Genomic DNA, 23,714 nt, shown 5'->3' on the forward strand with positions numbered 1-23,714 from the left:
AAGATTTATGAGAATGGTTCCAAGGATGAAAAACTTCAGTTATGTGGATGGAGTGGAGAAGCTGGGGATGTTCTCCTTAGAGAAAAGAAGGTTGAGAGGAGATTTGATAGCGGTGTTCAAAATCATAAGGGGTCTGGACAGAGTAGATTGGGAGAAACTGTTCCCACTGGCAGAAGGGTTGAAAACCAGTGGACATAGATTAAAAGTGATTGGCAAAAGAACCAACGGCAACATAAGAAAAACATTTTTACGCAGCGAGTGGTTAGGATATGGAATGCATGGTCTGACAGTCTGGTGGAAGCAGATTCAATCGTAGCTTTCAAAGGGCATTGAATACGCAACTGAAGGAAAAAAGTTGTAGGGCTATGGGGAAAGGGTGAGGGAGTTGGACTAGCCGATTTACTGTTACAAAGAGCCGGAACAGACATGACAGGCTGAACGGCCTCCTTCAGTGCTGTAACCATTCTATGATTTTACGAGTTATTGCCTTCAGAAGAGGAGGAGACAGAAGTAAATTGCCAGAAAAAGAAATAAGAAAAATAATTATATAGAACCTGTATGCCATTTCTATACCAGAACTATACCTTTTACAAGCCTACGATGGAGAGAGCAACATTCATGGCCACCCCTAAGATAACTGTTCCATTCTCAAAATCAGCTTCTGTTACAGTAGGTAGGCAAATGCAACCATGAACCATTTAGTTCTAAATATGAATCAATTGCTACTCTTCATACTGTGAATATAATTTCAATTAGGAACTTAAATATCAATGTAACTTTCCACTTGGCAACAATACACAAATGCCGACCCAAGTCTAATTTGTCCAAACTAGTTTTATACTGAACAAGTTTTAAGTGCTGAAAGGTTAATATAATTCATTTTTACTGCTGAGATTTTATTCCCCTTCTCGTATATTACTCAAACATCAATTACATGTTGAGAAGCTTTCCATAATTCTTCACATATACAGCACATCACAGTTAATAGAATAAAACATACATTTCCCTCCACTCAAAGTTACTGTAAATAAAATACACAGGGATATTTTTGCCCATTTTCTAGAGCAAAATGCTAAGGTGCTGTAAAATTACACATACACAGGAAAACAAAAAAAATTTCTGTCGTCAATATTGTCAAAGGACATATTCCTTATTCCTTTTATTGCATCATTTAACAAATCCTTGAGATATATGCTTGGTTGGATAAAACCTAAAATGGATCATATTGCTGTCAGTTTCTGCTTCATGTCTAGAATCTATATCATCTTAATAAACATACATTGTAATAACTGGGTTTTTTGGCCCTTAATCGCTAAGAAAAAACATTCTTAAAATTAATTTCTTGGAAAAACTGAAAGAATAACAAGCTACTCTTTCAGCATCACCTTAATCTCAAGAAATACAAGTTGTTCACAGTTTAATTTATTTATAATATATAATACCCATCAACTATAATATTCTATTCCGAATGCCAATTAATTTTAATCATTAATTATTAAGTTTAAAACAATGTTTTCAATTGTTGTAACATAGGTTAATTGTTTTGGAGACTGTTGCCAAAGCTTCTTTTATATTTGGAGATGACACTACTGGCTGCTACTTGAAAGGACATCTAACCTTATCATTCCTGGTAATAATTGGGGCTAAATTGGCATCTGAAGCCATTTGCAGCAAATTCCTTGGCAGAAGGCTGGCTGATACAACATCATGCACTTCTATCGTGTTAATGCGCAGAAATATTTTTTAAAGTGCTTACTTAATATTAGGATGGGAAAGGGGAGGGTGAGACCAGTCACTGACTGAGATGAAGGTAGAGCTGAATTGGAGTGGGATGAGGAGGAGTGAAGCAGGTAGGGGTTAATTATGTGGAAAGTGGAATAGGACAGTTGGAGTGATGGTGGAAGTAAAGGCATGTGTCAGAGGTATGACCAGAAGAAGCCTAAAAAGCCAAGTTGGTTAAATTTTTTTTGATTTTTCTTATGGGGTCGCTCACCCAGATCATTCCTTTCAGCAGACATTAGAAACATAAAAAATGCTTGATGAGAAAAGATCCAAGGTCCATCTAAATTGCCTTCTACCATCCTGGTAGGTGCTTGATACAACTATAATGGTGCTATTGACTAATCAAGACTTGCACTCCTGCCAATCAGCCAGCTGCCAATTTCCACTGGATCTAGGCAACAGACTGGCAGTCTATCCAGATGAGTCCCAGGAGTCTCGCTGCCAAGATCAGGATGGTTTGCCACCCAACTCCTGTCCAGAGTTAAAACTGAGGCTATATACTCCACTTTGAAGATCTGCATAAGGGTGAAGGAGTGACTAACTGAACTTGACTCTCTTGAAAAAGTGAGGAAGATTGTCCACAGTTATGAATCCTACTCAACCTCTTCATCAAAATGGCATCTGAAGGACGAACTTGAACAGTATAGTCCAGACATTTCTGAAAACATTGCAGTGCTTCTTTTTAATAGATGAAAGTGCATTGTTGGAGGACTCACCTAGGAATCTGTTGCCCTCTACCTATCGTCTTAAACAATGGGCTAACCAGTAGTATATGGTGTTGGGAGCCTCCAAATAGAATATTGTAGTTTTGCACAGCTCAACAGGAGATTGGAAGGTAGAAGGGGCATCTGTTTTAAGTGCTGATTTGCAGTGGTACCAGGAGTTCTGGTGCACGCAAGACTGGAGACACTTCTTCAGAACCACAAATTCTTCCTCAACTGCAGAAATGCCCAATGTGGGTTAAGCTTGTGTCAGAGCAGCTGCGCATCCAAATAGTTCTCCCTCATGGTTCAAAACTCTTAGGCATGCATTAGAAGGATGTCCACCAGCCAATGAGTGAGATTCAGGACCAAGCTGTGACTGGATTTGTGGTAAAAAAGGAACTGCCTGCAGGTAGGGCAGGCAGTGGCCAACACTGATCTGATACTGACTACCCTGAAAGGAGTAGTCAGCCTCACAGCAGACATGCTTATTTAATAAAACCCTTCACAGGAAGTAAGTAACCAGTAAGCAGTTGGTGATAAGGAATGACTTTGATGTCTGGAACATCAAGCTGCCTGGCATGATGTCAACTGTGCTTGCATTACCCTGAGGGCAGACGTCCGTTCATCATGTAGGTTATGGAAGAATTTTAGGCATTCAATGACAACTACTTGGAGAGGAGTGGGGTTTATCTGGAGGCCAAACATGACAATACATGATAACTTATCCAAATCTCAGTGTTTAACATGATTTGGTTGCAGAGAGCAAGAGGCTACTGCTGAAATTAAACATATTGAACTGCTGGAAAATCTGTCAATGGAGTTTGTGTATACATGCTGGGATCTGAAGGTTGGTGGTAATAAAATCTCGCATTTTACAGTGAGGTAACTAGAAAGAGTTCAAATTCGGTAAATGTTGTTTAACAACCAATTTGTAACAGCAACAATTTGCATTTCTATGGTGCTTTAATGTAGCAAAGTGTGCCAACACATTTCTTAGGTGCAATATGAAACAAAAGTTGACATCAAGCCACATTGGGAGTTAACTAGAAATCTTCTTGGCATTTCTTCACGGACAACGATTTTAGGAAGGTTTCACTCATCGGTTGCAGGCCCGCTGGTGGCTAGTCAAGCCTATCCGTGACCAGCAGATTCTCCCACAGCAGGTGCAAGTGAAGTTGTAGTTGCTGCTAGGGGTAGTTGGATCTATCCTCCTCTTCCTTTTCTCTTTCATTCTGGTTCTTCGCTCAGTCTCAAAGGTGTCTGTAGTACTCCCAATGTAGCATCTCCAGGCATCACAATCTATGGCCTGCACTTCCCACTGGCGATGGTCGATGTGACACAGAGAGGGACTTCTTCAGTGAGTCCTTGAAGCGTTTGCGTGGGGCCCCTTTGTTCCTTTTACCAGTGGTCAGCTCTCCATACAACACGATCTTGGGCAGGCAACTGTCGTCCATCTGGGCAATGTGACCTGCCCAACGCAGTTGGCTTTGCAGGAGGATGGTCTCTATGCTGGCAATGTTGGCTGTTTCCAGGACTTCAATGTTTGTGATGTGGTCCTGCCAGCGGATCTTGAGGATGCTGCAGAGACAGTGCTGATGGAAGCACTCTGGAAGGCAGGATAGGACCCATGACTCAGTGCCATACAAAAGGGTGGTGAGGATTACGGCTTTGTACACTTTGAGTTTGGTCTGTGTTCTGAGGCTGTGGTTGCTCTTCATTTGTTTGTAGAGTCTGCTGAATGTGAGGTTTGCTTTTGAAAGTCTATTGTCCACTTTCTTATCTATGGTGGCATCAAACGAGATGACACTCCCCAAATAGGTAAATTGCTTGACGGCATTCAGCTCAGTTCCCTCGATGACAATGCTTGGTGGTCTATATTCTTTTTGGGGTGCAGGCTGATGCAGGACTTCAGTTTTCTTTAAACTGATTTTTAGTCCGAAGAGTTGTGTCGCCTCGGAAAAACGTGTTGTTATACATTGCAGGTCTGACTGACTGTGGGCCAGAAGAGCACAGTCATTGGTGAAAAGAAGTTCATGGATGAGGTTTTCTTGTAACTTAGCCTACCATTGCAAAAGAAAGTCTCCTGGAGAGCTAGTGCGGTTTCAGAGCAAACAGCAGCACCACAGACATGGTATTTGTACTCAGACAATTACAAGAAAAGTGTCTTGAGCAAAATAAAAGGCTGTACTTCACTTTCGTAGACCTCACCAAGGCATTCGACACTGTGAGCAGAGATGGACTTTGGAAAATCCTTGAAAAACCTGGATGCCCAGCCAGGTTCCTGGCCATGGTGAAGCACTTTCATGAAAATCAGTACGGACAAGTCAAGCAAAACAGCGATCTTTCGAGTCCCTTCTGAATCTCCACTGGCATGAAGCAGGGATGTGTGCTGGCCCCGACCTTATTCACCATCCTTTTCAGCATGATGTTGCAGCAGGCAACAGAAGACCTTAAGGATGGAGATTACGTACACTTCCAGACTGATGGAGGCCTTTTCAACCTCAGGTGTCTTCAGGCTCACACAAAGACACAAGAAAAATTCATCCTAGAAATCTAGAAAATCTAGCAATCTACTGTATGGAAGGTGGGCACTCAGACCATTGTGTCTTTGCCAGCCAGTCTAATCCCTCTCTTCAGCTCTTAGTCCCTAGCCTTGTAGTTTACAGCACTTCAAGTGCATATCCAAGTATGTTTTAAATGTTATGAGGGTTTCAGCCTCTACCACCCTTTCAGGCAGTGAGTTTCAGGTCTCCACCACCCGCTGGGTGAAAAAAATTCCCTTCAAATCCCCTCTAAATCTCCAACCTCTCACCATAAACCTATGCACCCTGGTTATGCATCCCTCAACCAAGTGGAATAGGGCCTACCTATCCACTCTATCTAGACCCCTCATAATTTTATACGCTTCAATTCGGTCTCCCCGTAGCCTCCTCGGTTCCAAAGGAAACAATCCTAGCGCATCCAATCTTTCCTCATAACTAAAATTCCCCCGTCCAGGCAACATCCTTGTAAATCTCTTCTGTACCTTCTCCAGTGCAATCACATCTTTCCTTTAGTGCGATGACCAGACTGCAGGCAGTACTCCAGCTGTGACCTAAATAGCGTTTTATATAGTTCCAGCATAACCTCCCAACTCTCATATTCTATGCCTCGGCTAATAAAGGCAAGTATCCTGTATGCCTTCTTGACCACCTTATCTACCTGCTCAGCCACCTTCAGGGAGCTCTGGACATGCACTCCAAGGTCCCTCTGTTCTTCTACACTCCTTAGTATCCTACCATTTATTGTGTATTCCCTTACTTTGTTAGCCTTCCCGAAGTGCATTATCTCACACTTCTCTGGAGTGAACTCCATCTGCCACTGTTCCGCCCACTTGACTAAAGTTCCTGTAGTCTACAGCTTTCTTCTTATCAACCACATGGCCATTTTTTTGCATTGTTTGCAAACTTCTTAATCGTACCCCGTACATACAAATCCAAATCATTGATATATACCACAAAAAGCAATTAGGACAAGTGACTAAAAGCTTGGTCAGAGAGGGAGATTTTAAGCAGTGTCATAAAGGAGGAGAGGTAGAGAAGTTTAGGGAGGGAATTCCAGAGCTTAGGCCCTGAGCAACTGAAGGCATGCCCACCAATTGTGGAGCAGCCCCTTTGGGAATGAAGCAAGGCCTCATTTGGGTACAGGTGGCTCGAAGATGAGAGTTCCTCATAAGTCAATTGAGATTCCTTTATTTTTTTCAGTCTACAAAACTGATTATTTATAGTGGGAAGCACTACAACCACTCAGAAGTCATCATTGGTGCACGTAGGCAAAACACATGAAAGACTAGGTGCATGATCCTATGAGTCATATTGAATTACAGCAAGAGATCCCTACCTATGGTCTTATTTAAATCCTTCATATCATTACATATGTAATAATGCAAGCCACAAGTACCTGTACAAGAAAACCAACAACTTTTAATCCAGAGTCCATCATCAAAAGGACCCATGCTTTTGAAAGTCACCCAATGAATTTAAGAAATTGACATTCTCATCTTCTGTGATCTTGACATGACAAATTCGAATTGAATTGGAAAAGAATGCACATGACTGTAGCTGGAATTTGTAAGCACTTACGATCCTTACAATAAACAGCAATGTAAAGAACCGCCAACTTAGCAATTCTGTAAGTACAATATTAAAATATTTCTTGTGGACATAAGAAAACTTGAACTAAAAAGTGTTTCAAAAAAGTTTTTAATTGCATTCAGTCTTTCAGAACCCTATTGTAAAATTACAGGATTCTTTTTAATTCTGATAGATATTCCTATCAATTTCGCAAAATTTAAACTACTATATGTAGATTTTTCAGTTGATACTTCAGAAGAAGCAGCGATCAATATTTTAGAAATAAAGTCTACCTCAAAGGGAAAGTTTTGAAGAAGTTTTAAGATTATGCATCATAGGTATGGCCTTTCTCATGGTGCTAATTAAGTTAACCATTGTATACAAATATAAATTACTGTTATAGCGAAAGTGAAAAAGTAATGGATTTCTAATTACCTCCTCATCAATTTATGTAAACCTGAACTTGTCCCAAACTCTGCCAACCACATCCTAACTTCTCTGCTTTTGTACCTCTCTTCTGCCTGGAAGGGTGGTAGAGGCGGGTTGCCTCACATCCTTTAAAAAGTACCTGGATGAGCACTTGGCACGTCATAACATTCAAGGCTATGGGCCAAGTGCTGGCAAATGGGATTAGGTAGACAGGTCAGGTGTCTTTAATGCATCGGTGCAGACTCGACGGGCCGAAGGGCCTCTTCTGCACTGTATTATTCTGTGATTCGTCAACTTTCATTAGTTATGCATTGTTCAATACATCAATTAAAATTATTTTCTTCATCTCCCTGGCCTTACCCTTTCCTTTCGCTGCCATATTCTGTGTCAGTTCATGCTGTCTGCTCTACAGACTCTTTCCATCTCTCCTTCAAGTTCAGTCACATAGCCTTCAGCTATTTTGGCCCCACCCTCTGGTGCAATCTAACTCAACCTCATTCACACCTCCTTCAAAAGCCAGCTCAAAACTTACCTCTATGGCCATGTCAGCACCCTTACTCATCTCATTATGCTTAGCTTATGCCTTTGCTTTAAAGTACTTTGGGATGCTTTACATCAGGGTTGTCCAATCTTTTAGTGTTGGGGGGGGGGGGCACATTACAATTTTTGTCTTACATAGGGGGCTGGTGAGACAATTTTGGGAAAGATAAAGGCATTAAAAATTTATCTTACTATTAATAAAACAACAACAAATGTGCATTTTTGTGAAGAAGCTTTAAATGAGAAGATTAATTTATTGACTTACTTTCTCATCACTATGTTAGACACTGATTTAATGAGATATTTCTTAAATGGTAAGAGATTAGAAAGTGTAGATGTACAGAGGTGTCCTCGTCAATGAGTCACTGAAAGCTGACATGCAGGTGCAGCGGGCAGTTGGGAAGGCTAATGGTATGTTGGCTTTTATCAAAAGAAGTTTTGAATGCAGGAGTAGTGAAGTCTTGCTTCAATTGTATAGAGCCTTGGTTGGACCGCACCTGGAGTGCTGTGTATAGTTTTGGTCCCCTTGCCTTGGGAGGGATATTATTGCCAGTGCAACAGAGGTTCACCGGACTTGTTCCCAGGATGGTGGGACTATCCTATGAGGAGAGAATGGGGAAACTGGGCCTGTATTCTCTGCAGTTTCGAAGAATGAGAGGTGATCTCATTGAAACTTACAGAATAATTAAGGGGATAGACAGGGTGGATGCAGGTAGGATGTTTCCCCTGGTTGGGGAGTCTGGAGACGGGGGACATAGGTTCAAAATAGGGGGGAAGCCACTTGGGACAGAGATGAGCAGAGATTTCTTTACTCAGAGGGCTGTAGATCTTTGGAGTTCTCTGCCCCAGAGGGCTGTGGAAGCTTGGTCATTGAGTATGTTTAAAGTAGAGATTGACAGATTTCTAAATAATAATGACATAAAGGGATATGGGGACATTGTGGGGAGAAAGGCATTGAAGTGTATGATCAGCCATGATCATATTGAATGGCGGAGCAGGTTCGATGGGCTGAATGGCCTACTCCTGCTCCTGTATTCCTATATGTTCCTATGTCATGTTACTGGACTAGTAATCCAGAGACCTGGACTAATGCTTTAGAGGCATGAGTTCAAATCCCACTATGGCAGCTGGGGGAATTTAAATTCAATTATTAATAAATCAGGAATAAAAAGTTGGTCTCAAAGATGATGATTATGAAACCACCAGATTGTCATAAAAAAGCCCCCATCTGGTTCACTAATGTCCTTCAGGCAAGGAAATCTGCTGTCCTTACCCAGTCTGGCTTACAGGTGCCTCCAAGCCCACATCAATGTGGTTGATTCTTAACTGCCCTGTGAAATGGTCCAGCAAGTCACTTAGTTGTATCAAAATGCTACAGAAAAGTTGAGGAAGAACAAAACCAGATGAACCACTTGATTGGGCACCAGAAACGACAAAGGCACACCCTGCCCAGTCAACCCTGCAAAGTCATTCTCTCTCTGCCAAGATTGGGACAGCTGTTCTGGAGACTGGTCAAGCAACAGCCTGACATATATACTCACTGAATCATACCTTATGGCCAATGTCCTCGACTCCTCCATCACCATCCCTGGGTACATCCCATCCCACTTGCAGGACAGGCCTACCAGAGGTGGCAGAACACTGGAATACAGTTGGGAGGGGGTAGCTCTGGGAGTCCTTAACATTGACTCTGGATCCTATGAATTCTCATGGCAACAAGTCAAACATGGGCAAAGAAAACTCCTGCATGTTACTACCTGCCCTCCACTCTCAACTGGTGAATCAATACTCCACCATGTTGAACATCACTTAGAAGAAGCACTGAGGGTAATAAGGTCACAGAATGCACTCTGGGTGGGGACTTCAATGTCTGGCACCAAGAATGGCTTGGTTTTACTGCTACTGACTGAACTGCCAAGTCCTAAAGGACATATCTGCCAGACTGGGCCTGCGGCAGGTGTTGAGAGAACCAACAAGAGGGATAAACATACTTGACCTTGTCCTCACCACTCTACATGTTGCAGATGCATCTGTCCATAACAGTATTAGAAGGAGTGACCACTGCACAGTCCTTGTGGAGACGAAGTCCTGTCTTCACACTCAGGATACCCTCCATCATATTGTGTGGCACTACCACTGTGCTAACTGGGACAGTTTCAGAATGGATCAAGCAGCTTAAAACTGGGCATCCATGAGGTGCTGGGGGCCATCGTCAGCAGCAGAATTGCACTCAACCACAATCCGTAACCTCATGGCACAGTGTATCTCTCACTCCACAATTTCCATCAAGTCAGGGACCAACCAAGGTTCAATGAGAATTGAGAACTATAGCATGCTGGGAGCAGCACCAGGCATACCTAAAAACAGCTGCCAACCCGGTGAAGCTACAACACAGGACTACGTGCATATTAAAGAGTGGAAGCAGCATGTTATATACAGAGCTAAGCAATCCTACAACCAATGGATCAGATCAAAGCTCTGCAGTCCTGCCACATCCAGTCATGAATGGTGGTGGGCAAGCAAACAACTAACCAGAAGACGAGTTTCCACAAATATCCACATCCTCAATGATGGGGAAGCCCAGCATATCTTTGCAAAAGACAAGGTTGAAGCATCGCAACCATCTTCAGCCAGAAGTGCTGAGTGGATGATCCATCTCAGCCTCCTTCTGAGGCCCCCAGCATCACAGATGCCAGTCTTCAGCCAATCTGATTCACTCCATGTGATATGAAAAAACAGCTAAACAGACTGGATACAGCAAAGTCTATGGGCCCTGACAACATCTCGGCAGTAGTCGCCAAGAACCTAGCCAAGCTGTTCCAGTACAGCTTTGATACAGGCATCTATGCAACAATGTGCAACGTTGCCCAGGTATGTCCTGTCCATAAAGAGCAGGACAAATCCAATCCGGCCAATTACTGCCTCATCAATCTAATCTCGATTATCAGCAAAATGATGGAAGTTGTCATCAACAGTTCTATCAAACGGCACCTACACAGCAATGACCTGCTCGATTTGGGTTCCACCAGGGCCACCTAGCTCCAGACCTCATCAGAGCCTTGGTCCAAACATGGACCAAAGAGCTGAATTTCAGAAGGGAGATAAAAGTGACTGCCCTTGACACCAGGCAGCATTTGACCAAGCGTAGCATCAAGGAGCCCTAGAAAAATTGAAGTCAATCAGGGGAAAACTCTCTACTGGTTGAGTCATATCTAGCACAAAGGCAGATTATTGTGGTTGTTGAAGACCAATCATCTCAGCTCCAGGACATCGCTGCAGGAGCTCCTCAGGGTAGTGTCCTAGGCCCACCCATCTTCATCAATGACCGTCTCTCCATCGTAAGGTTAGAAGTGGGGATGCTCACTGATGATTGCACAGCCTTCAGTTCCAATTGCAACTCCTGAGATACTGAAGCCGGTCGTATCCACATGCAGCAAGACCTGGACAAAATTCAGTCCTGGGCTGATAAGTAACATTCGTGCCACACAAGGACCATCTCCAACAAGAGAGAATCTAACCATCTCCCATGACAATCAACTGCATTCAACAATTGCTGAATTCCCTACCATTAACATTCTGGGGTTACAATTAAACAAAAACCGAACTGGACCAGCCATATAAATACTGTGGCTAAAAGAGTAGGTCAGAGGCTGGGAATTCTGCAGCGAGTAACTCACCTCCTCACTCCCCAAAGCCTGTCCCCCAATTTACAAGGAACAAGTCAGGAGTGTGATGGAATACTCTCCACTTGCCTAGATGTGTGCAGCCCCAAGAACACTCAAGCAACTCGACATGATGCATGACAAAGTAGCCCACTTGATCAGGACCCCATTCACCACCTTAAACATTCATTCACTCCACCACCGGCGTACAATGGCAGCAGTGCGTACCATCTACAAGATGCACTTCAGAAGAAGGAATTTTCCTCCACGCAAGATCAGGTGGCAGGTTGTTCAACCTTGCCCATCTAAGAGCGAAGACCAAAGTACGGAAAGTCCTCATCAGGGAACTTCTCTTTGCTGACGATGCTGCACTAACATCTCACGCTGAAGAGTGTCTGCAGAGTCTCATCGACAGGTTTGCGGCTGCCTGCAATGAATTTGGCCTAACCATCAGCCTCAAGAAAACGAACATCATGGGACAGGATGTCAGAAATGCTCCATCCATCAATATCGGCGACCACGCTCTGGAAGTGGTTCAAGAGTTCACCTACCTAGGCTCAACTATCACCAGTAACCTGTCTCTCGATGCAGAAATCAACAAGCGCATGGGAAAGGCTTCCACTGCTATGTCCAGACTGGCCAAGAGAGTGTGGGAAAATGGTGCACTGACACAGAACACAAAAGTCCGCGTGTATCAAGCCTGTGTCCTCAGTACCTTGCTCCATGGCAGCGAGGCCTGGACAACGTATGTCAGCGAAGAGCGATGTCTCAATTCATTCCATCTTCGCTGCCTCCGGAGAATCCTTGGCATCAGGTGGCAGGACCGTATCTCCAACACAGAAGTACTCGAGGTGGCCAACATCCCCAGCTTATACACACTACTGAGTCAGCGGCGCTTGAGATGGCTTGGCCATGTGAGCCGCTTGGAAGATGGCAGGATCCCCAAGGACACATTGTACAGCGAGCTCGCCACTGGTATCAGACCCGGCCGTCCATGTCTCCGCTTTAAATACGTCTGCAAACGCGACATGAAGTCCTGTGACTTTGATCACAAGTCGTGGGAGTCAGTTGCCAGCGATCGCCAGAGCTGGCGGGCAGCCATAAAGGCGGGGCTAAAGTGTGGCGAGTCGAAGAGACTTAGCAGTTGGCAGGCAAAAAGACAGAAGCGCAAGGGGAGAGCCAACTGTGAAACAGCCCTGACAGCCAATTTTATCTGCAGCACCTGTGGAAGAGTCTGTCACTCTAGTATTGGCCTTTATAGCCACTCCAGGCGCTGCTCCACAAACCACTGACCACCTCCAGGTGCTTACCCATTGTCTCCCGAGACAAGGAGGCCAAAGAAGAAGAAGAAGACTGCAGCAACCCGCCACAGCTGTTTCGACAGGGTCTTCCAAATATGTAACCTCTACCACCTAGAAGAACAAAGGCATCACCACCTGCTAGTTCCTGTCCAAGTCATACACCATCCTGATTTGAAACTATATCGTAGTTTCTTCACTGTCGCTGAGTCAAAATCCGACCATCTAGTACCAACTTCCCATTGAATCAGTCATAATGTAGAGTTTAAAACAGGATTTGCACTTCAAAACGTGTAAGCTGATGGAAGAAAATGTGTTAAGAATCATGCAAGCTGATTACTGGGAAGGCACCAAGACATTCAGTACAGATTTTAAAATGGGGAGCTGGTACTTTATGGTAGGTAAGTTAGATTCAATAAGAATTTGAACAACCAGGTTGGCCTAATAGTACTTAAAATGGCACCCAAACTTTAAGTTGAAAGTTACAAAACAATTTAATACGTTCAAAAAAAACTTGAATAGAAATTCTCTATTTGCAGTAAAGATGCAGGGAGACGGTTCGTATTGCTTAAGACAGCATGGTGAACTGACAGACTCCAATTGGAAACGTTTTTTGAAATGGGAGGTTAAAAGCAACCTCCACTGAGGGCAACAAGAAGAAAAGAATAAGGATATAGTCAAGGATGACTTTATGTATGGCAAATCAGGTGAGAATTCAATAAATTAGGAAGAATTGCATCTGTATTATTATTCCTGGAGCTTCTTGGAGGTCTGATCAAATTCACCACAGCTACGCTGCCAACGTCTGGTATAGATGAAGTCAGTCAGTGATGCTGCACCTTTCTTAGTTTTGTACACTGATCAGAGCCAGGTACTGACATTTACCAATTTCTGAGCAGCTTTTAGGATATCAATATATATTGGATCTTCTATGACTACTGACAATATTATGTGGAGCATTATCTGAGTGATAAAGCTCAGTGTGAAATCTGAAGTGTCAGGTCTGCAGATGAATGCAAGATTGATGTTTTAAGAAAATCTAATTCCATTTTAGCAATTGTAAACAACACTTTCTTAAAACTTAATAACTTTAGTGAGTACTTTACATTGAAATTATCCTTTCTTCACTTACCTTCTAAGTACGGATTCACTGTGATATATTATTTCACATGGTCTTGAATAATAGATCCCACTAAAACTACTTTTTAAAGTGAAGTGTGTCAATCTTGGTTTTAGCAGCATCTCCTCAGCCAAACAATAAAGACTGCTGTAAGTGCAAATTATCCAAGAACCTGACTTACTGAAAAGAGATTTATATTTATCAAGTCTTTCAGAAACTTCTCAATTTGCTTCACGTGTAATGAATTATTTTGAAGTGCAGTAACTGTTTACATAGGTAAAGGAAGAGCAGCAATGTTACACACAGCATCATCTCAAAAACAGCAGTAAAATGAACAACCAGTTAAATTTACTATGGAAGTTGAGGAAAGGATATTAGCTAGGGCCCTGTGCTTCCTTGAACTGTGCCATGTGACTTTAACATCTACCTGAATAGTAAAACAGGCAGATGGGCCTTAATTTAACATCTCATCTGCAGAACACCTCTGGTAGTGCAGGAATTTTGCGCTGGAGTGTCAGCCTAGGTTATGTGATCAAATCTCAAAGTGGGGCTGGAACCTGCAACGTTGCGATCTTGTTCTGTGAGCCAAGTTGACACCCATATTGCTAATAAGGAATTTGGTTTATCTGACAATCAGGCTTTAGTTTTACAAAATTATAAATCAAGTATGTATTCTTTTACATAATCATTTATGACAGATGAAGGAGAAATGTAATAAATTTTGTAACATAGTTATAAATTCTTTTCTGGTAATATTACCAAGCAGTTCACAGTATTGTTTTCAGCCCAGTCAAATTATTAGAATTGTATAACAAGAGTCATACAGGAAATGGCTATAAACAACTCCCCCAGCTTTAATTTGTACATTCAATTATCAATATATTAAAACAAATTTTCTGTTCCCTGGATGTTAACAAGCAAAATGACAGCAGTTGTTTTTTGATGTCATTATGAGTATACTCTCAGTACAGTTAAGGGTTTGCTGAGGATTACTGTATGCTCATCTCACATCTAGAATGAAGATCCTTATATCAAGTTAATAGCCATTGTTCAAATTCCAGTTGATGAAGCAAACTGTTTGAACACATCTCCAAGATAAAGGAGATTGAAGAACCTCATCTGTGTGAGACCCAAGTGATATTTCATTCATTTCTGACAGGGTGTTGCAGTATTTATTCAAGTGAATCAGGGGCTCATCTAACCTTTTTGATTTATTTTGGTTACAAGGAAAGTTATACTTTTTTTTATAAAGCTGTTCTGAAGTCACTGTAATGAGCAGAAAGAATGCATGCAGCTTCTCAGCCCAGCTTGCTAATAGTAAAATCATTGCATGCCCCTGGAGGATAATGCTGTCTAAAAAACTGTAATCTCAGAGAATGAGAGGCCAGTTCACATCATACAGAGGCAAAACACTGAAATGGAACTGACGAAATTTCACTGAGCTGGTCATTTTAAAATGACAAATTGCCTGCACAATTGCACATCCCATATCACTTCCCTGTTGCTGTCAATATGAATATTGGTAAAAGGCAATAAATAACCACAACATACACCAAAATTACTTTATATACAATTTTTACCTTTAAAAAAATGTGGCTTCCAGTGACCACAGTAAATCATTACTGAGAATAATTAGCCAAATTATTTGGCTAACAAAAACTACAAAAAAGAGAAGAAATATTATGACGTGTATAATCCTGATTACTGATTTGGTTCAAGTTAGCAAATGCCGATCTAATATGAGCCCTGGTAGGACACCTACTCTGCTTGTGATATGATATGGCAATGCACAGCAACATGTGGCAACCAAAATAAGAGTTGCCAACAGTAAAAGATACAAATTCTAATGTTAAACTTCAGAAAAAGGTCCAAAACAAAAATCAAAATTCTAATTTAAAATATCCACCAGTGCATTCAAGGCTATAACAAACTATTCAGGTTTATATTATATTTCCAAAACAATTTAATTTTGCCCTTCTGATTTATATGATTATTTCTAAACAATACTCCCAGTTATACTATATCTGCACTTTGCATATCATGCCTTTCTTCCTACTGATAGTAACCTCCTACTTTAGCATACTAACTGTGTTGTTATCCCCTTTTGTGATCAGCTATTGTAGGAATATGGGTTCAACGTAATAAACTAATATGTAATAAACTACAACAAAATGCCTTAAAACTGGAATACATAGATTGTTGTGCCTTTAGCTACATTACTATATTACCACTCAAGGTACCTCAGTTTGGTTGCCCTGCTTTACAATGCATGATTAAACATGCCTACATCCCCAAAAATGGTAGCTCTAAACAAGCCATCTATACTTGAGTGTGAAACTTACAGTATGGGAAAATATAGGTGTGGGAGGCGGGAGAAGAAATAAAACATTTTTGAATCCTTACTCTCTCCTCTGGAGTGGCGCACTCTCCACCAGATTGGGGCTCTGCTTGTATGTCTCTAAGGGCTGGAAGACATTTTATGTTGGTAGGCTCCCGGTTTAAAGTTGTATAGCCTATGTGCTCATAGATTGGATTAATCGTCATCTTGGCAATGTATTCTGCAGCCTTAGTCTCAATGTACAATGTAATCAATCCGTCTGTTACCAGGTCATGGATCGACTCAAACCGTTTTTCTCCTACAAAATGTTTCCCATCATAGTAAAGACGAAAGTTTCTGGTCTGAGTTCCAAACCTGTCTCAATTGAAAACAGAAATTAGAACATAGTGAGCAAAATAGAATTTCACTGCATCCAAAATTTCAAGCTATCAAAGCATTTATTGTGGATTGCACCATAACAGCAAAATAAAACTGGACTGTACAGATGGAAAGGGAGTATGAAGAAAAACAAAGACTGATCACCAGACTACTGTTGGCCCTAAAAGGAGTGATTTGTTTTCTTTGAGTCTTTTCAATCACTAATTTACAGCTGTGGAGAAATTCAAAAAATACTCAAAACTCCATAAGAGAATTTTAGCATCTCTATTAGATTGCTTGGCTTCCGATTCTGTTTTGCCTTCATAATGGTGTCTTCTAATAACACATCAATACTGTGGTTTAATACAGCAGTTGGACTTCTCTGCCCCATCATTTCAGACAGAACAGGGTATTTGGAATGTTATCCAGTCCTAAAGCCAACAATTACATTCATGTAGGATTGCCAGAAGCTGAAGACTGAAAGGCACAAGAGTAACTATTCTTTTATCTTGGTTGAAAGCGAAGAGTCCATTGCTGAGTTTGGTGTATAAAGTTTCTATGTGTTGTACTAGCTTCAGCCAGTGTCACACACAAAACATTGTTTACAGTGTGGAAGGAGGAAAGTCTGTCCATAGGATTTTGAAAATTCCCCAGACAGGATAAATATTTTATCATAAAGACAAAAAATGCTGGAAATACTCAGCAGGTCTGGCAGCATCTGTGGAGAGAGAAGCAGAGTTAAAGCTTCAGGCTGATGACCTTTCATCAGAACTGGGAAAAATCAGAAATGTAATAGGGTTTAAACAGGTGAAGTGGGGGAGCTTGGGAAAAAGAACAAAGGGGAAGGTTGGTGATAGGGTGGAAGACAGGAGAGATTCAGGGCTGAACTTAGTTAACTCGTCGCAAGTTCCGGTGGCAGACCCAGAAGTGGACGCCGTCGCCGCTCATCACATATGTGGCTGACCCACTACAATCACACGCCAATCGGCCAATTATCATAATGGAGGCATGGGGCCCATACATGGGGGCGGACTCTGAGGCACTGAATACGACGTCAGATGATTCCGGAGCAGGTGCTGGCACCTTGTTTAAAGCCCTACCTGTCCTGCTTGTATTGCTGCCTTTGAGTCATTTACTCTTTGTTCGTTGCAACTGAACCCGGTGTGGTAGTGACTCCTGGACCACCACCCCACCCTCCCCACCCAAGAAAAGGACAGCGCACTACGGCAGAGGCAAGACACCTGGTGGCTCCACTGTTTAGCGATGCCTTATTTATTTATTTATTTCGAGATACAGGGCCATCTTTGAGATTTTCCTCCGGGCTGCAAGGGAAAGGCAGGAGGTTCTAGTTTAGTTTAGTTTAGTGATACAACACTGAAACAGGCCCTTCGGCCCACCGAGTCTGTGCCGACCATCAACCACACATTTATACTAATCCTACACTAATCCCATATTCCTACCACATCCCCACCTGTCCCTATATTTCCCTACCACCTACCTATACTAGGGGCAATTTATAATGGCCAATTTACCTACCAACCTGCAAGTCTTTTGGCTTGTGGGAGGAAACCGGAGCACCCGGAGAAAACCCACGCAGACACAGGGAGAACTTGCAAACTCCACACAGGCAGTACCCAGAATTGAATCGGGTCGCTGGAGCTGTGAGGCTGCGGTGCTAACCACTGCGCCGCCCAAAAAAAAAATTTCATTTGCAACTTGTCCACCCACTCTTCCCCAGGGATGGCAAGAAGAGGTCCTCCCACCTGACCAAGCAAACCTGGATGGAGATCGCAGAGCTCAGCAGCCATGGAGTCACCTACCCACCCCCACCCACCCTGACCTTGCGTGCAGTGCAGAAAGAGGGTCAATAACATTCTTCATTTTGCCAAGGTGAGTGCTCGATTTCTCCCTTCTTTTTAGGGATTACATGTGGCTACACAGGAGGCAGCAGCAGATCGAGAGGAAGGCACCACAAAGGCCCTGGCAAAGGAGTTTAAGCATCACATCCTGACAGATGCATGGCTGCACCTCGGCCACAGGCAGTCTTCTTTCACAGTTCATCCCCATTAAGAGCTGACATGGGGATGAGCTATATAGGAAACCCCAGCAGGGGATGAGCGGCTGCCACTAGCATGACAAGATCTGCAATACCCAGCCCACATGTTTGTGCTCTCTCTTGCAGGTCGGAGACCTCAAGAGACTCCGACTGAAGAAGGGGAACAGTTGTCAATCTCTGAGGAGGAGCAGTCAGAAGATGCACTGTCACAAGACTCTCCCTGCGAAATCTTGCTATCTCCACCTTTCCACTTGTAGGACCAACGGGTCCATAACAACAGGAAAACCTCAAGGATTGGTGGAGGAATTCCAAACATACGACCTCCATCGACGGCTGAGGAGGCGGCACTGGCGTTAGTGGGGTCCCAGGGTAGCTGCTCAATAGCGGATGGTGAGATTGGAGTCTCTGTGCAAGAGAGTGAGGATTGTCTTCATTTGACTTCCAACACACTTCTGGAGATCCACATCACGCATGACTGGCATGACAAGATCTGCAATACCCAGCCCACATGTTTGTGCTCTCTCTTGCAGGTCGGAGACCTCAAGAGACTCCGACTGAAGAAGGGGAACAGTTGTCAATCTCTGAGGAGGAGCAGTCAGAAGATGCACTGTCACAAGACTCTCCTGCGCCTTCCACCAGCACGGATACTTTCACCTTGGTGGGTTTACGCTCAGCTTTAGAATCAGGGTCACAAGCTTTTGAGAGCACCTCAAAGTGCCCGAGCAGCTGATTGAGGTTGAGACAGTCGCGGCCTCTGACTGCCGGATGACTGTGGGTGGCCAGGCTCATGCTGAGCCCCAGGCTGATGACGAGCCTCTGGTGCCGACAGCACAGGGCAAGCTAGAGTTGCAGAGAGAGGTAATGCAACATCTGGCATAGCTGCCAGAGGCCATGTGCAGCCATGAGTGGACGATGGAGGAGTCCATCCATGCCATGAGTGCTGCCATGTCTCAGGCATATGAGCCCATGGCTTCCTCCATCGAGAGGTTGGCGACCCTCATGGAGAGACGGATCCCACAAATGCGCACACAGCTGCACACCATCGCCTTGGCCAAGAGCTCAACACAGCAGTGGCAAGGCGATAGAAGGACGAACTGCCTGGAGCCTTCACCAGGTCCCAGCTCTTCTCTGGTCAGCAGGGAGGTTCAAGTGAACCATGAAAGGGAGGAGGAGAGGCTGACTTCCACAGCTGGGGGCTCCCCTCAGTGTGCTCTGAGTGTGGACAGTGGCTTCTCAGCCCCTCCGCCAGTGAGCCCAGCTCCAGTAGCCATGATACCTGAGGAGATTCCGGCACCTGTGCAGGTAATGCTCAGACAGCTGGGGTCCTCCAAGCCTCAGGCACCAAGAGGACTTCTGCCAAAGTCATCCCAGGCCAAGGGACAGCCTGGTCAGCAACCTGCCTCCAGCCTAGCTACTATCAAAGAGGTCACACCTCATAGAAGCACACAAAAACATGTAAAGAAAACTACCTAGACACACTTGGGTTCTCACAGGTGTATGACATTTACCATTTGTTTTGTCTAATAAAGTTTTATTGTTATTGAAGTTAACATTCATTGTGGAAAATGCTTATTCTTTCATGCCTTAATTGTGAGATGCTGACTTCATCCTTCTCCCTCAGTGGGTTGCCAGTGTAGGAAAATCCCTCCTTTGGTAAGCATCTCAGATGTGTTAGAGCGCGTGGTTAAGCCGGACAGAAGGCACAGAACCCAAATAGAAAAGAGGCGACAGACTGAATGCATTGAGGTCTTTATTGAGTTCACTCTGAGAGGCCATTATAATGGCTGGAAGTAGGTAAGTATGAGATTGTCTCGTTTTCCTGGTCTGTAGCTCAATGTGCTTGGCATCCAGTGCTGCCTGCTCATTAACCTCCTTCACGTCCTCCTTGTCAGTTGAGGACTGGCGATCAATCATGTTCTCTTCATGCAAGGCCTCCCCCCCATCTGCAATGCTGGATTGTGCAGGGCACAGCAGACTTCCATAATACACAAGACCCTCACTGGGGAATACTGCAGGGCTACACCAGATCCATCCAGGCACCAGAATCTAATCTTCAGCAGCGCAATGGCCTGCTCAATGGTGGCTTTTGTGGAGAGATGGCAAGTTTTGTACCTCCTTTGCTGCAGTGCGAGGGTTCCTCAGAGGTGTCAGTAGCCATATCTTCAATGAGTAGCCCTTGTCCTCGAGAATCCATCCCTGAAGGCAAGCGGGGGGCCTGAAAAGCTATGGCACCTGGGACTGTCGAAGTATGTTGGCATCGTGGCTGCTTCCCAGGAAGCGGGCACACACCTTCAGGAAACACTTTTGGTGGTCGCAGACCAGTTGAACATTGATGAAATGACTCCCTTCCTATTGATGAAGGCAGCTGGCTGGTCCGCTGGAACCTTGATGACCACATGTGTGCAGTCTATCACCGAGCACCTCAGGGAATTCAGCAATAGCCTCAAATCTGATGGCATATTTGCCTGACTATCAGGGTCGGTCCAGTAGCACAAATAGTCTTGAACAAAGCATTAGTCTCCTCCTTGATCCAGCAGTGGGCAGCTGCCTGGAAGACCCCACAATGCCCCCGGTGGATCCCTGACAAGATTCAGATGGGTAAAAGTTAAGTACCACTGTAATCTTCAGGGCTACTGGCATGGGGTGACCACCCAATCCCGAAGGTCACAACTCATCCTGCAGCAGGGTGCATAAGTCAGTGATGGCCTCCCTGCAGAGCCACAGTCTTTGCTGACAATGCCACTCGGACATTTGGAGGTAGCTGAGTTGTCCAGCACACTCTCTTGCGCAGGTGGGCCCTTCTTGGCATGGCCGGCTGCTACTGCTATTGTCATGGAGCTCCACAAGCAGGCGTAGCTGCCTGCTGGCCATCCCTTCGTTGAAGGTGCTGCATCACACCACGGAGGTACACAACAACATGATGTATGAGACCCATGCCAGGTGATCAGTAGGCCTCCAGAGCACTGTCCTTAGAGATGAAGTTGCCTTGGCACTTTTGCTACTCCTCTCAGCTTATTCGCTAATGGACCTCAGTGCCCACCCTTGCTGAGAGCCGACCCTCTCGTCCAATAATATGACCATCAGACTCTCTCGTCTCATAGTATGGCTACCCGACCCTCTCCCAGACAGTATGGCCACCTGTGCAGAACACCAGAGACCACACTCACCCAACACTGCCACCCGAAACCACACCACCCAGCACCAAGCCCACCCAGTACCAAGCCCACCCGGCACTACCACCCAGCACCAAACCCACCCATGCAGAGTTCACAGCACCACAGGCTGACAATGGCCTCCACTCCCCACTCTTCCCCTGTCTAGTGTTGGTCATGGCTGTCTACCCATTGAGTTACTGAGGTCTCACCACAATCGCTATCAATTCAACAATTTAAACTGCACTCCTGTCAGGCCGACAATGCCACCTTGGTGCTTTCCTGCTGCTGACTAAATCCGGAACCGATGTCACAACATTGGATTTCCAGATGGATGCGTGCGAGGCAATCCTCTGCACCCCCTCCCCTCTCTCCTCACACCTCCAATCCTGCTCCAAACTGCCTCACTAAATTCAGCCCTGTATTACAAAAGAGTTGGTCATGCAGGGCCAAAGGGAGTGGTGATGGGGTAAGAAGAGAAACAAAGAAACGAAAGTAATGCCTACAGCAGGTGTGCTGCCTTCTGAAAGCAAAAAAAAGAGAAAAAAACGAAACATCCAAAGAAAAGGAAACAAAATGGGGGCAGTGATTATGTTCTGAAATTGTTAAACTCAATGTTGTCTCTGGAAGGCTGTAAAGTGCCTAATCGAAAAATGAGGTGCTGTTTCTTGGGCTTATGTTGAGCTTCATTGGAACATTGCAGAAGGCTGAGGATAGAGAGGTCAGCGTGAAAGGTGGAGAATTAAAATACAGGCGACCGATAGCTCAGGGTCATGCTTGCGGACTGAACAGAGCTGTTCCTCAAAGCGGTCACCCAATGTGCATTTGGTGTCCCCATTGTAGAGAAGACCACATTGTAAGCAGCAGATACAGTATACTAAGTTGAAGAAGTTTAACTTGGAAGGAGTGTTGGAACCTTGGATGGTGAGGAGAAAGCAGGTAAAATGGCAGGTCTTGACATGAAAGGTGCCATGGGAAGCAGAGGGGGTGTTGGGGTACTGCTCTTGTAAATATTTTATCATATTTCCTTTATTATATAAGGGCAATTTTAAAATAAATTCTAAAGCTTCCAAATTACATCAATGAATTCACTTAAAATGATCTTGTTTGGATTTTCACAGATATACAATAATTTTGTTTCTCTATTAGCTTGCTGAAAAACATACAGGTGATCCTGATTGGACAAGATGTAAACATATTACAATTCTGTCATCTCTAGTCCTGTCTTTCACTGCTCGCTCTTTAATGCAGTTATTCTGTGAGGTTACAGCTATTTCCCCCTCTAAAGTCAGACCTGCGCATTGGCAAGGTTACCAGCACTCATCTATGGTTACTATGGTTACTATAAAAATGATCGATAACCCAGTACAGGTTAATAAAAACAGAGATCATCCCTCTATAAGCATTCTAATCAAGGGTTGTTGATGGCCGGAAAGTTTTGGTGTCATGATATCCAGCCCCAAAGTGAAATAGTACATTTAATTAATAAATGTGTCATCATATTAAATAAATATCAGACAAAAATGATTGTCTGAAAAGTATTTGATACCTTCTCGCATTTATTGATCATTACCAGTCTTGTCATCAATGTCAACGTTTCATAGGGGAATGGCATTTGTTAACCCAGGTTTTGTTTTTGTGGGGCTCTACAAAGGGTCATATCTGCAGAAACTGTCAATGTTCTCTGCTTCACCAACATTACCCACTCATCTGACAACAGATCAGATATATTCATAAACTCTTTGAGATCTATACTTCATATATGTAACTTTTTCTGCATGTGTTTTTCTTATATACCAGGATGCTACACACATATATGTATCTTGTTGAAAGATGATTGCTGCTATCATTCCGAGTTCACTAATTTTTTGCATTCCTGTTGCTCAGTTATATTGTGTTGTATAGCTAAATATATTTTTAAAAAATCAATATAAGGAATTAATTTTGCACAAACTTTGAGAAATGATAATTTAATCCTAGATTATTTTAAACGTGAAATTTTAACCACAGGCAGCATGGGAACATTGTACCTTGCACCTGTTGCATGCCATGCCACTATGCAGAAGAACAGTGTTCCCAACAGCAATTTACATAAATAGCATAAGTCAAGACAGGTGGTTCTCTACTGGGCTGAATTTTATTGGGACAAAGAGGACGAGTATGG

At 43.6% G+C, this 23,714-nt stretch overlaps 1 protein-coding gene across 1 annotated transcript in view; it reads right to left on the reverse strand.

Moving 5' to 3' along the window:
• The window catches only part of chn1 (chimerin 1), a 248,469-nt gene that overhangs the window by 89,791 nt on the left and 134,964 nt on the right, over positions 1-23,714 (reverse strand). The window contains exon 7 of the mRNA XM_068035449.1: positions 16,051-16,339. Within this exon, the coding sequence (XP_067891550.1) occupies positions 16,051-16,339 (289 nt within the window). The remainder of the gene's footprint in view (positions 1-16,050; positions 16,340-23,714) is intronic.

The sequence above is a fragment of the Heterodontus francisci genome, chromosome 7 (assembly GCF_036365525.1).
Source record: "Heterodontus francisci isolate sHetFra1 chromosome 7, sHetFra1.hap1, whole genome shotgun sequence".
NCBI lineage: Eukaryota > Metazoa > Chordata > Chondrichthyes > Heterodontiformes > Heterodontidae > Heterodontus > Heterodontus francisci.